The following is a 16,556-nucleotide window of genomic DNA, read 5'->3' on the forward strand; positions in this document are numbered from 1 at the left end:
CTCACCCCAGCCTTCATACTGAATAACCACGCCCACTCCCTCCAGCCTTCATACTGAATAGCCACGCCCACTCACCCAGCCTTCATACAGAATAACCATGCCCACTCACCCCAGCCCTCATACTGAATAACCACGCCCACTGCCCCCAGCCCTCACACTGAATAACCACGCCCACTCCCCCTCAGCCTTCCTACTGAATAACCACGCCCACTCACCCAGCCCTCATACAGAATAACCACGCCCACTACCCCCAGCCTTCATACAGAATAACCACGCCCACTCACCCAGCCTTCTTACAGAATAACCACGCCCACTCACCCAGCCTTCTTACAGAATAACTACGCCCACTCACCCAGCCTTCATATTCAAACCAAAAAAACATGCCCACCCACATAGCCTTCATACTTTCACTGACTAACCACGCCCACTCACCCAGCCTTCATACTTTCACTGACTAACCACGCCCACTCACCCAGCCTTCATACTTTCACTGACTAACCACGCCCACTCACCCAGCCTTCATACTTTCACTGACTAACCACGCCCACTCACCCAGCCTTCATACTTTCACTGAATAACCACGCCCACTCACTAAGCCTTCACACTGAATAACCACGCCCACTCACCCAGCCTTCATACTTTCACTGACTAACCACACCCACTCACCCAGCCTTCATACTTTCATTGACTAACCACGCCCACTCACCCAGCCTTCACACTGACTAACCACGCCCACTCACCCAGCCCTCATACTTTCACTGACTAACCACGCCCACTCACCCAGCCTTAACACTGACTAACCACACCCACTCACCCAGCCTTCATACATACACTGAAGAACAACGGACTGAATGTGTTTGGGGTCCATATTTTGAGATGTACGCTTCAGGGGAGAAGTTCTTACCTCACCAGTCTGTCTGCGGTTGCGGCGTGGGTTCTGGAAGAGGTTCCGGTTCTGGGAGATTTGGGTCATGGTGGTGACGCCACCCCGGCCGAAGAGGATGATGCCGTTCTCACTCTTAGTGCTGAAGGACAGCGTGATCTCAGAGCCAACATCAAACACCATAGGACTCAGTTCCATATAGCCCGGCCTGGGGAAACTCACAGTGTGCAGATTCTGGAGGAGAGAGAGAGAGAAAGAGAAAGAGATAAAGAGATACAGAGAGAGAGAAAAGAGTGAGCATAATAAAACTTAAAATGAATCTTTCTCACAAATAAAAGATACGCTGTTATTGCAAAACTCGGACAATACAGCCAGAAAAGACGAATGACCCTCTGCAGAAAGCACTTCTGATTGTATCTCAATTAAATCTTATTTTTAAAAACCAGTAGGCTGTTCCGAACCACGAGACAAAGATCTTTAGGCCACTAACTTCAGCCGAGTTCAACAAGTGGCCTGAGCACAGAACTGATTCTCATCTCCAAACTCATTATTCTTTGGGATGACCTGTTCGTCTCATTCGCGCATTCCTGTCCTTTCTCTAATTCTCTTTTAAAGGGCCCGTGTCATGAAAAATGAGTTTTCTTCAACTATTTTGTTTAAAAGAATTTACTGTAGTCTGTAAACACCGTTGAGCTGCAAAACCTCCAAAAAACAGTAGTTTTGAATTCTGTTTTTGATGATATCACAAAAAACCATATCATACACACACATAGCCCCGCCCATTAAGTTGAAGTTATAAGGAGTGTGTCAGCGCAGGCTTCTTTTTTGAATGAAAGCAGCCAATCAGAACGGAGAGCATTTACATATATCAGTTTTAAAGGCTCAGTAGCTAAAACAGCCTGTTTACTACTGAAGGCATTTCCACAGCGAATGCAATTCATTTGGGTGATTTGCTCAGATGGCAGTAAATTAAATCAAGCATTATAACTGACGTCTTGCACAGCGAATGGCAAAAATTCAACATTATTTAATTCGCCTTCTGTTTGATTCTTGTGAACGTTTTGTGACATAAACTGACCAATCTCTGTCATTTCTGCTGTTGGCATGGCAACAACCAAGCTGTGTCCCGACAACTAGAATTTTTGTACACACTCATTGAGGATTTGTTTGTCATCTGCTACTTTACGGATGCTGTTAATGTCTATCTTTGGCATATTCTGCCTGTTTGTTTGTTTTGGTCATGTCAAAATTACACAGTGAAATTTCCAAATAAATCGTGTCACGTCCAGTGTGCAGTTTTGACATGAGAAAATTGCGCCTTGTAGACCTCGGAAAGAAACGTACAGGACGTTTATAGCATTTAGTGACGTACTGACCTCTATGGAGCAGCCCTTGGTGAGTCCGGTGTAGTCGGAGCTGCTCAGCAGGTTGTATGGAGTTCTGGAAACTTCTATATCTTTCAGACAGCCGGCGTACCTCCTCAGAGTCACCTCAGGCCTGATGGATCAAAAACAAACACACCAATGAGCAACGATTCAGCCAATCGAAGGACAGATTTTCTGATCAAAGATATTACATTAATTCTTTAAATTGATTGCCAATTTGATTTTGGTAGCCTATTAGTCTTTAAAAGTTACTGATTGTTACTGATTAAGTAATAAACAATACTTGGTCTGCGTATAGATGGTATAACCCCACCGCCCGCCCGGAAAAAAGAAAAAACACAATACTGTATACTCACCACTGGTATGAATTATTCACCAACTGGCTTGACTTACTCAGATTTACTTTAAAATAGTTAACGTCTTCTGTATATTATTCAGTAAGACACATGAATGATCCAGTATCAATATGAATTATTCAGTATTCACAATTAAATAGTCAGTAGCTGCTATGAATTATTTCGTATCTACAGGTTCTGCAAAAAAGTTATTTAAGTGATAATATGGAAGAACCACCTTCGGTTACTTAAAAAACATCTTATGTAAAATTTCAATATCAATCTAGGGGGTTTCCTCGAAACCTTTTCATTATGTGGAGGTTCTTTAAAATTTAAAAAGGTTTTTTTTTTTTTTACAAAAAATAGCTCTCTAAAGAACCGTCTATTGAATGGTTTTTAGAGAACCAAAAGTGGTTCTTCTATGGCATTGCACTAAGAACCTTTTCTGACACCTTTATTTTTTATATTAAACTATACTACACTACACCACACTATACTACACTGTACTATATTATACTACACTATACTATACTACACTGTACTACAGTACAGTACACTACACTATACCACACTACACTACACTATACTACACTATACTGTACTACACTGTACTACAGTACAGTACACCATACTATACTACACTACAGTACACTACACTACACTACACTATCCTTCACTATACTGCACTACACTATACTACACTACATTACACTAAACTACACTACACTGTACTATATTAAACTATAGTACACTATACTACACTACATGACACTATACTACACTGTACTATATTATACTACACTATACTATACTACACTGTACTACAGTACAGTACACTACACTATACCACACTACACTACACTATCCTCCACTATACTGTACTACAGTACAGTACACTACACTACACTACACTATCCTTCACTATACTGCACTACACTATACTACACTACATTACACTAAACTACACTACACTGTACTATATTAAACTATAGTACACTATACTACACTACATGACACTATACTACACTGTACTATATTATACTACACTATACTATACTACACTGTACTACAGTACAGTACACTACACTATACCACACTACACTACACTATCCTCCACTATACTGTACTACACTATACTACACTACATTACACTAAACTACAGTACACTGTACTATATTAAACTATAGTACACTACACTATACTACACTGTACTGTACTATATTATACTACAGTACACTATACTATACTACACTGTACTACAGTACAGTACTCTATACTACACTACACTACACTACACTGCAGTACAGTACACTACACTATACCACACCACACTACACAATACTGCACTATACTACACTATACTACAGTACACTATACTACAGCGCACTATACTATACTGTACTACCCTGTACCACACCACACTACACAATACTGCACTATACTACACTATACTACAGTACACTATACTACAGCGCACTATACTATACTGTACTACCCTAGACCACACTACACCACACTACACTACACTACACCATACTATACTACACCATACTATACTATACTATACTATAATGTATTATACCATACTATACTGTATTATACTATACTATACTATACTATGTATCATTTTGTAGTACTTTACTTTGTTTTTTACTTCACTTGATTTATCCAGATAAAAGCAGTGAAGGCCAGAAGCTGATCATGAAGCCAGCATGTGGAAATCAAAGCTTTCCAACAAAGTGACCTGTACTATTATTAATACAGCCATCTGTTCAGTGTTATGTTAAATATTCTTTTGAGTCCACTACTCAACACAAAGCCATCAGGAGTCTCAGTTATCAGCGATAAGAAAATCATGCTGTAATTTTATAAGAATAATAAATTTCTCATAGTTCATTAAAACAAGTGGAAACTGCAGATTCTAAACTTTCAGTCCATATCGCATTAGCGTTCGTATGTAGAGGAGGAGATATTTTACTATGGCCTGACAAATATTCTTTGCATTTCTGCTGTTTTTGTCACGTTTTGCAGAACGTACATAACTACAATCATTACTGAGACTTCTAAGGCTTAAGAAGAGATGAGCCAAAGAGCATCACAGCTGTGAGCTGCATCAGTGCATTGCAGTTGAATTTGCAGAGATGGCAGGAAAGCATTATTGTGCCGCACCGAGTGCATGCAGTAGAGAGGTTTTAGACATATAATTTTTACCTGGATTTGCTATTAAAAGAATTAGAAATGCAGTTATTAGGACACTGAATTCAGACTCAATCTTCCAAAAAATGTATAATAAGAATAAACGCTTTACTTCATCAGACAGATTACAAAAAAAGACTATGCTGGTGTTGAAAAGTGAGTCAAATGTAGTCAAATATAAGTCATCAACACATTTGCATGGCATAACTATTTTCACCAATAATAGTTTAAAAGTTTGGAATCACCTGTCATATTAATTATTGCCATTATTTTATTTAATGCTAAATCATAAAATATTTTTTTTATTCTGCAAAATATGCATAAAAATTCTTAATTCGATATTATATTATTATTTTATTATTATCATTATTATAAAAACATATTTTTATTTACATAGTTATAAAATATAAACAAAAACAACTAAAATGAGGAAATAATAAAATGCTATATATATGATGTTACCTGTAGTTCCCGATGGTCGGTAACCCTCCGAAGTAAATCCTCTCATCTTCCTTCAGGTTGAGGCCAGTAGCTCCACCCTTAGACTCAGGGTAGAGCTTCTCCTCAGTGTTTGAGTCCATGTCCAGAATGGTCACCGTACCTGAGCATGATGAGTAGAAACATAACAATATGTATTGAGGTGAGGTGTTCATCACCCTGTTCTTTAATGGTCAGGACCCCCATGGACCCTCACAGAGCAGGTACTATTTGGGTGGTGGGTCATTCTCAGCACTGCAGTAACACTGAAGTGGTGGTGGTGTGTTAGTGTGTGTTGCGCTGGTACGAGTGGATCAGTTTTAAACACCTTAGTTTCGCTGCTGGACTGAGAATAGTCCACCAACCAAAAACATCCAGCCAACAGCGTCCTGTGGGCAGCGTCCTGTGACCACTGACAAAGGACTAGAGGATGACCAACACAAACTGTGCAGCAGCAGATGAGCTATCATCTCTGCTGGACTGACAAGGTAGGAGTGTCTAATAGAGTGGACAGTGAGTGGACACAGTGTTTGAAATCTCCAGCAGCACTGCTGTGTCTGATCCACTCATACCAGCGCAACACACACTAACACACCACCACCACGTCAGTGTTACTGCAGTGCTGAGAATGATCCACCACCCAAATAGTACCTGCTCTGTGGGGGTCCTGTGGGGGTCATTCTTTGTAAAATAGCCACTGATTCACAGTATAAACTGTACTCTGTACCTTCTTTCCTGCTGCGGGACATGGTGAGGGATTTCCACCGGCCGTCATTGTGCCGTTTGGTACTGGTGACGGAGCCGGTACCAGAACCCAGATCATAACTGACCTTCACATGACCATCACTCAGCTCTATACTCATAAAGTCCTTCTGCACTCAGAGAGAGAGAGAGAGAGAGAGAGAGAGAGAGAGAGAGAGAGAGAGAGAGAGAGAGAGAGAAAGGCAAAGTGAGAGAAATAAGACAGAGAGAGAGGAGAAAGAAAGAGAGAGGTAGAGAGTGTGTGAGAGAGACAGTGTGTGGCAGAAAAAGGAGAGAGACAGAGAGAGATAGAGATGACAGACAGAGACAAAGAGAGAGAAAGAGAGAGAGAGAGAGAGGGAAAGAAGAAAGTGGGACAATGATAAAGAGAAAGATATGCACATACAGAGAGAAAGACAGAAAGCAAGAGAAAAAAACAGAAAAAGAGAAAGAGGAGAAAGAAAGAGAGGGGTAGAGGGAGAGACAAAGCGGGGGAGAAAGAGAGGGGGTGGAAAGAAAGAAAGAAAGAGTGTGAGAGGGTGACAGAAAGAAAGAGTGAGAGAGAGGGAGATGACAGAGAGAAAGTTAGAGAGAAAATAATAGAGAGGGAGAGAGAGAGCGAGAAAGAGAGAGTGAGAGAGAAAGAAAGACAGAAAGTGAGAGAAAAAGAGAGTGAGAGAGAGGGAAAGAGGAAAGAGGGACAATGATAAAGAGAAAGATATGCACATACAGAGAGAAAAAACAGACAAAGAGAAAGAGGAGAAAGAAAGAGAGGGGTAGAGGGAGAGACAAAGCGGGAGAGAAAGAGAGGGGGTGGAAAGAAAGAAAGAGTGTGAGAGAGAGTGTGCCAGAAAGAAAGAGTGAGGGAGAGGGAGATGACGGAGAGAAAGTTAGAGAGAAAATAATAGAGAGGAGGGAGAGGAGGCAGAGAGCGAGAAAGAGAGAGTGAGAGAGAAAGAAAAAAAAGAAAGAAAGAAAGAAAGAAAGAGAGAGAATGAAATTAGACTAGTGGTCTCAGCCTTTTGGACCCCGCTGTATGTGTGTAGTGAGGGTGCTACCATGTCCTTGGTGGCGAGGTACATCATTAGCGCGTTGGTGGAGAAGGTGCGGAACTTGAACATCACCGTTGTGATGTTGGGGTTCCATCTGGTTGGTCGACTGACAGCAGCGTAACCTTCACCATCAAACTGCACCGTACCCTCGGAGTCTGCAGGCTGGGGGCTACAAACACAGACAGAAGACCGTCACATATAGGCCTGGAGATTCACCCCCGCACCTCTGGAGGTCACCATCACCCCAACGTAGAAGCGCATTTCAGCACCTGCTACTCGTTGGGCCGATTTGGGTCTTTAAGTAGGCGATCCGTGTCACCTTTCCCTTGGGGAGTCCTGCTAGTTTGTTTCTAAGCCTGTGTGCTCACTGTTCTCTGGTCATTTCCTAGTTGTTGGACTCTTGGTTTCGTCTTTGGACGATCCTTCAGACCAGCATGATTTCCTTGCTGATCTAGGCTGGTTTGCTGCTGGTATAATCGGTCACCCACTATGGTCATGCTGGTTGACCAACATACCAGCATCCAAAACAGAACATAAGCTAGTTTTGCTGGTCTATGCTGGTTTTTCTCCATTACACATCACACACTACACTGTTACATACATTACACACACACCGATCAGGCGTAACATTATGACCACCTCATTGTCCATTTTATCAGCTCCTCTTACTATATAGGTGCACTTTGTAGTTCTACAGTTACAGACTGTAGTCCATCTGTTTCTCTGATACTTTGTTAGCCCCCTTTTACCCTGTTCTTCAGTGGTCAGGACCCCCATGGACCCCCACAGAGCAGGTACTGTTTGGGTGGTGGATCATTCTCAGCACTGCAGTAACACTGACGTGGTGGTGGTGTGTTAGTGTGTGTTGTGCTGGTCTGAGTGGATCAGACACAGCAATGCTGCTGGAGTTTTTAAACACCTCAGTGTCACTGCTGGACTGAGAATAGTCCACCAACCAAAAACATCCAGCCAACAGCGTCCTGTGGGCAGCGTCCTGTGACCACTGATGAAGGACTAGAGGATGACCAACACAAACTGTGCAGCAGCAGATGAGCTATCGTCTCTGACTTTACATCTACAAGGTGGACTGACAAGGTAGGAGTGCCTAATAGAGTGGACAGTGAGTGGCCACCATGTTTCACATCTTTACACTTGTCCGGAATATTTGAGTCCACGCCCAGGACCAATTCTGGGCTCGTTTTGGGGGAGGGGCTAATGATTTGGCTGTTTTGCTTTCACACACAAGAATTAAACTGTTAATCGATTGCGTGATTCCATGCATCACTTTTCTGCATGGAGGTTTGAAAAATAGTAGGGCCAGCTTCAATTACTTGCTGCTTTTTATTATTTTCCCTGTATACAAACACTCAAACGGTGGAGAGCAGCACTTTTTGTCCACAACAATCCTTTCCTGCCGTCACGAAACTCGAAAAGGGAAGTATCGAAGACAAATCGAAGCAGTCACATCACACGAAAAACATAAAAAAGCAAAACCAAATGGGGACAGAAATCCCCACCATGGCCACCATAGGTTTCACTACACACTTGGAAAGGGAGGGGTGAGGGAGGGGGATTCAGTTGGTTGCAATCTGCAATCTCACCACTAGATGTCACTGAATTTTACACACACTGCACCTTTAACCCTATGGAACTGTGCGTCTCGCCAGTGATCCAGTATGATAATTTGGCGACGGCCTCTTTAACTCATTTAACTCTGCTACCAGAGCAGTTACAGCAGCTGCATGTTCACATTGGCCACAGTGAAATGGATCAGCATGAACCAGAGCTGTCTGTGATCTGCCTTGTTTCCTATCACTGTATAAAAGATGCGTAAGGCTTCCTTTTTAAATTTAGAGCGCAGTTCAGATCGGTAAGAATCTATTACTGATTTTTTTAACGTCAGTAACGAACAAATGTGACTGTTTAGTGGCTTATATTCCTATAAATATGTTTTCCTTTTTCAAAAGAGCAGTTTGTAAGGCGGTTTTGCACTAAGAAATGATGTTAAAGATGGACAATAGCAGATTAATCTTCAAAAACAGCTACGTTTTTGCATCGGCCTTAAAGTGCCAAAGTAGACCATGTGCACGTACCTGACCACACATCCTTTACAGTCTCCGTCTCTCTCTCTGTAGTTCCAGAGGCCGATGGGTTTACCATCCAGATACGTCTCTCCCATACAGCCGGAGAACGTGATCGTCTTCACCGCATCTGCTTTCTACACAGACCGGAAAATCAGAGGGGATTACAACCTAAACTGTAGAACAGACTCGGTTTATATCACAATACCTACATTTAGAGTTGGTTATTCATTCAGCCTAATGAGAAACTGTAGAACAGACTCGGTTTATATCACAATACCTACATTTAGAGTCAGTTATTCATTCAGCCTAATGAGAAACTGTAGAACAGACTCAGTTTATATCACAATACCTACATTTAGAGTCGGTTATTCATTCAGCCTAATGAGAAACTGTAGAACAGACTCAGTTTATATCACAATACCTACATTTAGAGTCGGTTATTCATTCAGCCTAATGAGAAACAGTAAAACAGACTCGGTTTATATCACAATACCTACATTTAGAGTCGGTTATTCATTCAGCCTAATGAGAAACTGTAGAACAGACTCGGTTTATATCACAATACCTACATTTAGAGTCGGTTATTCATTCAGCCTAATGAGAAACTGTAGAACAGACTCAGTTTATATCACAATACCTACATTTAGAGCCAGCTATTTATTCAAAAAGTGAAAAATCATATACATTTTTTTTGTACTGTCCCTTTAAGCTGTGTTAGGTGAGGTATGCTGAGTGAGGCTCATAACTGATGTATAATTGAACGTATCTGGTTCGGTTACCTTCACATTCCCCAACATGCCTCCTACGAACAGGTAGGCATTCTGGTCCACGTCCAGCACCGTGTAGCTCTCGGGGGCATTGGCACTGCGCCAGGTGGGCATGATGCCCGCTTTGGGTCCCTCCAGCGCTCGGACCGATATGCTGCCATTCAGACCCACACTGAAACACACAATGTAAAGAATTAATTTAAAAATTACCAATCAGCCAGTCAGATTCTGCTTACAGACTACATTACATTACTTATATTATTGGTAGAAGTAAACCAGCTCTAATAGAGCTTAAAGGGCCCATACCCTACAGTTATGATGTTTATGTGGTTTATATACCAAAAATAGTTTGAATTTATCTTTACATGACTGTTTTCCAGCTTTACTTCATCCCTACAAATAAAACAGGCTATTTAAATATATGTATATTATCTCTATTTTGATTGGCTGCCCTGAATTGTGCCTCATTCAAAAACTCCTTATAATGCCAGCATTAGAGCTCTAGGCCTGAACTGCTGTAGGCTGAACAGGCAGAAATATGGAAATGTGTTAGTTTTTGTGACATCACAAAAACAATAAATTCAAAATGGGCTGTTCTTGCAGCTTGTTTTCCATATATGGACCGTACAGACTGGGGAGCTGTAATTTTTAATGTAATCAAACTCTTTTATTTAAAAAGAGACTGAAAATGTTTTTCCACATCATGGACCTTTAAGACAGCACGTCAGGTAAACGATGATGACGCGTGAAGGTGTTTTGTGCAGCACCGTGTGCTGAGAGGTGTGTGTGTGTACCGCGAGGCTTCGATCCGGTGCCAGTTTCCGTCATTAATGACGAGGTCGGGGTACTCCACTCGGCCGACCCCTGACCCCACATCCCACAAGAAGTTGACCTTACCCTTCCTCATCTCAATCGCCAGGAAATCCACCTGGACACACACACACACACACACACACACACACACACACACACACCACACCAATTAGATCACACTGAGACTGCAGCGGTAACAGAGTCCTCTGTTTCAGGTAACCGTGTGGAAAATAACTGCGGTAAACAGCTAAACTGAGGTGGGCTGGGAATTTTAGTTTCATTTGCTTTAATTGCCTTAATTACTGTCTTAGGTTTTAACATAATAATGAAAATAACATTAACGTCGATATTGTAATAAATAACATATAAAATAATAAACACTGATACTTTTTCAGCTGGTAATTTTGAGACGGTCCCTTACACTGAGGAGCACGCGAGTTGGTTTGTGGAATAAAAGAACACTTTTGGCTGTAGCACACGCTTAAAAAAGGACGGTTCTTCAAGGGATCTTTAGTAAATGGAATGGTTCCATTTAGAACCGTGAGTTCTATACAGACGCTTAAATGGTTCTTTGCATGGTGAAATGGTTCTTCAGATCAGGGGATGAGTTGTATATGGTTCTATATAGAACCTTCATGAAAATGGTTCTCTATATGCCCAAACAGGGTTCTATTGTTAAAGCTTGACATTTTAACAATATATTGTGCATTAAAATTTGCCATATTTTTGAAATGCCCCGCATAGATCGCACAAATCTGATCTCTCTGACAGGATGATTCTCACTCGGTTAGGTAAGAGACTCAATTCTGTTATTAATGTGAACAAACCGGCGTCCTGAAATGACCCATCCTACTCAGTAACGTCACGTGAATGAATCACGTTCATCATCAGCACAAACTAACGAGCAAAACGAGCTTCGCTGAGAAGATCATTAACTCTGATCAGCTCTCAGCTTCATTATTAGAGCGAGACGAAGGAGAAAAAGGTGAGATGAGCTGCTTTTCCACCGTTTACAGGCTTTAACTTCTGTTCGGCGCTGCTGCCATGGTAACGCTGAATGATGGCGCACGTGCAGTGGAAAATAAGCACATGAATTCCGATCTGAGCGTCACATTAAGGTCGCATGGCCATGAATCAGATACGTATCCGATCTAGGGCCACATACAAAAGTGGCTCAGGTGGGATTTGAAAAGATTAGATTTGTGTCCACACAGCTCTGAAAACATCAGATCTGAGCCACATTAGGGCAGAAAAATCGGATTTGTGCCACTTCAGCCTGGTAATGTGAACGCAGCCTTATTAGAATTTTCCGGTTCCTCCTTAAATAGTGTCACACCAGAATGGAACTTCCGCACCATTTAAGGTGGAATGCGAAAATTGGCAAATGCCATGTCTTGTTAACTGTACATTTCCTAAATGTAGAGAGTGACCGTTTTCCCTCTTGCATCCAGACACTGAGCATTTGACGTCTAAGTTGCTGAATTTGCAATAAAAGGTAGTGTCATTCCTAAACGGTGGTTAGGGGGCAGTATACAAAACATTTTAAAAAAATTAGATGTCATTTTATGCACTCTGCAGTTCCCGATGACTGTTAGACTGAAGTGTGTTCTTAGTAGAGGACATTCACTTAGTTTCACTTAGAAAACGAACTAAACGTCATTTGACCAGCAGCGTTCAAACTTTTGTACACAACTGTATATCAATAAATGAGTGGGGGCAAATGAGTTTTTACCGTCGCTGGGGGCTGTTACCGTGGTAACTCGGTTAACCGTCACCGGGCACAGGCCGAGATCACACTCAGTCCTGCGGCGCCTCTGGTTCGGAGCTGGTGTTTGTGTCTCGGGGGAAATCAGTGAGTAACGACAGATGAAACAGCCTCAGTTTAAACTCTCGGCTAATTGCTGCTGCTGCCTCACTTCAGTGGCCTGATCACACACCTTCCTCACGGGACGCGCGTACGTGAGCACGACTGTGTGTGTGAGTGTGTGTTGCGACAGAAGAAGAGAGAAGGAGTAATAAGCCTTTTATTATTTCTCTTAGCCGCAGGTAATCGCTGTTTATCTCTGGGTTTAAAGTAATAAACTGTGATGTTCGTTTTGCCTAATTAATGCAGTCGTGAGGAAACGCGCCCTCACTGTGCTTTATTCGCTTTAGCGGCCCTGTAGTGACACTGCTAAGAACAGGCCTAGTCGAGAGAGTTGAGCTCAGCTTATGCGCTGTTGGGGAAAAAAGTCGGGAATCTATGTTTCAATAATCTAAAACTAAGTTGCAGATAAATGTATGAAATCGTTTTAATCTGTCCGTCCTGTTCACTTTCACAGGTTTCAGATCTGTGAATAAAAGCTTCAGAAGCTGCCAATAAAAAATAAAGATTTATAGATGTGTCCAGCAATTCCTTAAGCACTTCCCCAAAATGCTCAGTGGTTTCTATGGTATTCCTTGGTGGTTGCTAGTGCGTTGCTACGTGGTTGCTATGGTATCCTTGGTGGTTGCTAGAGTGTTGCTATGTGGCTGCTAAGGGGTTTCTATAGCATCCAGGAGGTTGTTAGGGTGTTGCTGTGTGGTTACTATGGTATCCTTGGTGGTTGCTAGTGTGTTGCTACATGGTTTCTATAGTATCCCAGGTTGCAAGGATGTTGCTACCTGGTTGCTAAGTGGATTCTATAGTATCCCAGAGGTTGCTATGGTGTTGCTAAGTGGTTGCTGTGGTAACCTTGGTGGTTGCTAGGGTGTTGCTAGGTGGTTGCTAGGTGGTTTCCATAGTATCCCAGGAGGTTGCTAGGGTGTTGCTATGCTAAGAGGTTTCTATAGTATCCCAGGGGGTTGCTAGGCCGTTGCTACCTGGCTGCTAAGTGGTTTCTATAGTATCCCAGGAGGTTGCTAGGGTGTTGCTATATGGTTGCTATGGTATCTTTGGTGGTTGCTAGGGTGTTGCTATGCTAAGAGGCTTCTATAGTATCCCAGGAGGTTCTAGGGTGTTGCTGTGGAATGTGGTTGCTATGGGACCCTTGGTGATTGTTAGGGTGTTGCCCAAAGTCATTACACACCTCTATAAATGAAGAATACCTCAGCCAGTTTGCATTGAAGTCCCTGTAGTTACTGAATAATAAGCCTTAGTGTGTAATAAGCCTGAGATTTTAAGATTTTTTTGGTAAGTTACAGCAAACACAATGAGTGTTGCTATACTCATGATGTGCTATAACGAGGCGAGAGACAACACACTGACACACCAAACCACTGACGAACATCATCTCTCTTGTTCTGGGCAAACTTTATGCAAATGAACCGAGCAGCGACCAATCAGATTGTTAATATGTGCCGAGGTTATTGATTATGTCACACCGAGAGTCACACAGTGTGATTCACACACCGAGCGGAGATATAACAGCTAATAAAACATAATTGTTATGTTAGATCACTCTTTTTAAGCTTAAAAACAACATTAGGCCACTTTGGGCCTCAGAACTGGCCTAAAACTCTACATAGACCTTCTCTCTTTGTACGTCAACCTGAGTGTGTTTGAGCGACGCCCACAAAGCGGCCAACAGTTTTCAGCTCAATGTAATGAAACTCCACTCTAAAGTAAACACTCATGGGTCTTTACTGCTCTCATATTACTATAAAGTTCAGAATGTTTTATTATTTTTATTGTTTTTAACAGTTAAAGTCCTGAAATCAGCACCCTCAGCACCCCCACTTCTCGCCTTCCTTGTGGTCCGGTGTCAGAATCTCGTAAACTGCAGTGTGAATTAGCGTAAAAAATCCAGCAGAATAATAAAAAGAAGAAAAAAGAAGAAGTAGAGGAATAAATTTAATGACAATAGTGTTGTGCATTGCAAAGCAATGATAATAAAAGCCCTTAAATGGCCAGAAGCTGCAGGCGTCCAAACTTTTATTACCTCTGACTCAGAAAACCCCGTCCAGTTTACACTGCAGTCGTCGTGGTTACTGAACAGTAAAGCTTTAGGATGTCATAAGCCTGGGATTTTAAGGTGTTGACAGAAAACCAAATGAACACTAAACGTCATGCAGATATCAATATCAACACCTACTTTGACGGCGTTTATCTCTGAGAAACATTGAGTGTGTTTACATGCAATAATCCGATCTTAATCGGATTTCTGCAGTTATCCGATTATTCAAATGGTCATGTAAACACCATACTCCGATCTAGAAATCCAATTAAGAAAACCGATAAAGAGGGTGGAGTTGAGCTCAGTAATCAGATTTCTCAGTGCATGTTAACTCTTACTCCGATTTCTATCAGTCTGAGCACATGCGAGATCAGACGGTGGATGTCGGGAGACGCAGCAAAACACTGCTGGAGCAGCACTGAAACCAAACATGAAGTAAAGGATTTAAATATTCTTCATCTTCTAGATGATGTATGTTCATATTTTCAGGTAAAGTGGCGCGATGTTTGAAAAAAAGCTGCGGTATGAAGTCTGAGGTTTACGTTACGTTTACGTCACGTCTTTTTCTGTGAGTTTATTGCCTGGTTGTAAAGCAGAAATCTGATTACTGTCTGACTCATGTAGACCTGGAGTTTCCCATTATCTGATTCCTCAAGTGCATGCAAACGCGTTGATCGGAATACTGACAAAATCTGATTTTCTGCAGTTATCGGATTATTAAGTGCATGTAAATGCACACAATGAGTGTGTTTATGTGCACTCGATAATCAGATCATAAACAGATTTCTGCAGTTATCTGATTATTCAAATGGTCATGTAAACACCATGCTCCAATCTAGAAATCTGATAAAGAGGGCAAGATTTTAGCTCAGTAATCAGATTTCTCAGTGCATGTGAACTCTGATTTCTTTCAGATTTCTCAGTCTGAGCATGTATTAGAACAGACAGCAGGACCGGAAATAAACAAGCAGTGCTGCTGTGAGACACTTTTAGAGCGGCACTGAGAGCAAACATGAAATAAAGGATTTAAATATTTGTTTTACATTATGTTTGCGTCACGTCAAGTTTATTGGCTGGTTGCAAAGCTGAAATCCGATTACTGTCTGACTCATGTCGACCTGGAGTTTCCCCATTATCTGATTACCCAAGTGCATGTAAACGTGTCGATCGGATTACTGACAAAATCAGATTTTCTGCAGTTATCGGATTATTAAGTGCATGTAAACACACTCAGTGTTTTGCCCCACTCAGTGTTTAGAACAGTGCTGGGAAGCGCTTTTCACTCACGTATTGGGCGGAGCCGAGGTAGAACAGGAGGTTGTCGGCGGCGAGGGTCTTCACGTTGAGGATGATGGTGTTGTAGCGGCCTTTCTTAATGTCCGGCCGGTAGGTGCGGATGCAGTCTCCACCCGACGACACAGACACTTTAATCTAGGAGGATATATAATGCACTGATTATGTAGAGTAAAACATTATAAACACTGAAATGGTCTTATAGCGTACGTTTATACAAAATGGTTAAAAATATCACAGATATGATTATTTTGCTGATCAGATAAGAGCCATTTTCACATGTGCTCCAAGGCCCTGTTCATGCCTGGTATTAAAGGGCCCATATGCAACTTTCTTGCAGTTTATTTTTAATCCCTGAGGTCCGTCAATGATGTTAGTGTCATTTTTTGTACCAAAAACACCAAAATTCATTTTTGCATGACCATCTTCCAACATGACTCCCAACCTGCTTTTGTTACTGTGTCTTTAAGATGGATGTATGTAAATTAGATCTGTTCTGATTTGCTGCACCTCATTAAAAAGCAGCCCAAGTTGAAATCCTTATACGTGAATGGGTGGGGCTAAACTACTGCAGGCTGAATAGGTGAATGTATGTAAACGTGTTGGCTTTAATGAC

The 16,556-nt window shown here is 41.8% G+C and overlaps 1 protein-coding gene across 1 annotated transcript in view; it reads right to left on the reverse strand.

The window, feature by feature from the left end:
* Window positions 1–16,556, reverse strand: part of lama2 (laminin, alpha 2) — a 253,651-nt gene that overhangs the window by 22,837 nt on the left and 214,258 nt on the right. The window contains exons 47-55 of the mRNA XM_036582814.1: window positions 15,935–16,078; window positions 10,715–10,848; window positions 9,933–10,092; window positions 9,163–9,287; window positions 7,076–7,238; window positions 6,004–6,148; window positions 5,262–5,400; window positions 2,260–2,380; window positions 905–1,117 (exon numbers count right to left, since the gene is read on the reverse strand). Of these exons, the coding sequence (XP_036438707.1) occupies window positions 905–1,117; window positions 2,260–2,380; window positions 5,262–5,400; window positions 6,004–6,148; window positions 7,076–7,238; window positions 9,163–9,287; window positions 9,933–10,092; window positions 10,715–10,848; window positions 15,935–16,078 (1,344 nt within the window). The remainder of the gene's footprint in view (window positions 1–904; window positions 1,118–2,259; window positions 2,381–5,261; window positions 5,401–6,003; window positions 6,149–7,075; window positions 7,239–9,162; window positions 9,288–9,932; window positions 10,093–10,714; window positions 10,849–15,934; window positions 16,079–16,556) is intronic.

Source organism: Colossoma macropomum, unplaced genomic scaffold (genome assembly GCF_904425465.1).
Source record: "Colossoma macropomum unplaced genomic scaffold, Colossoma_macropomum, whole genome shotgun sequence".
In the NCBI taxonomy this organism is placed as follows: Eukaryota; Metazoa; Chordata; class Actinopteri; order Characiformes; family Serrasalmidae; genus Colossoma; species Colossoma macropomum.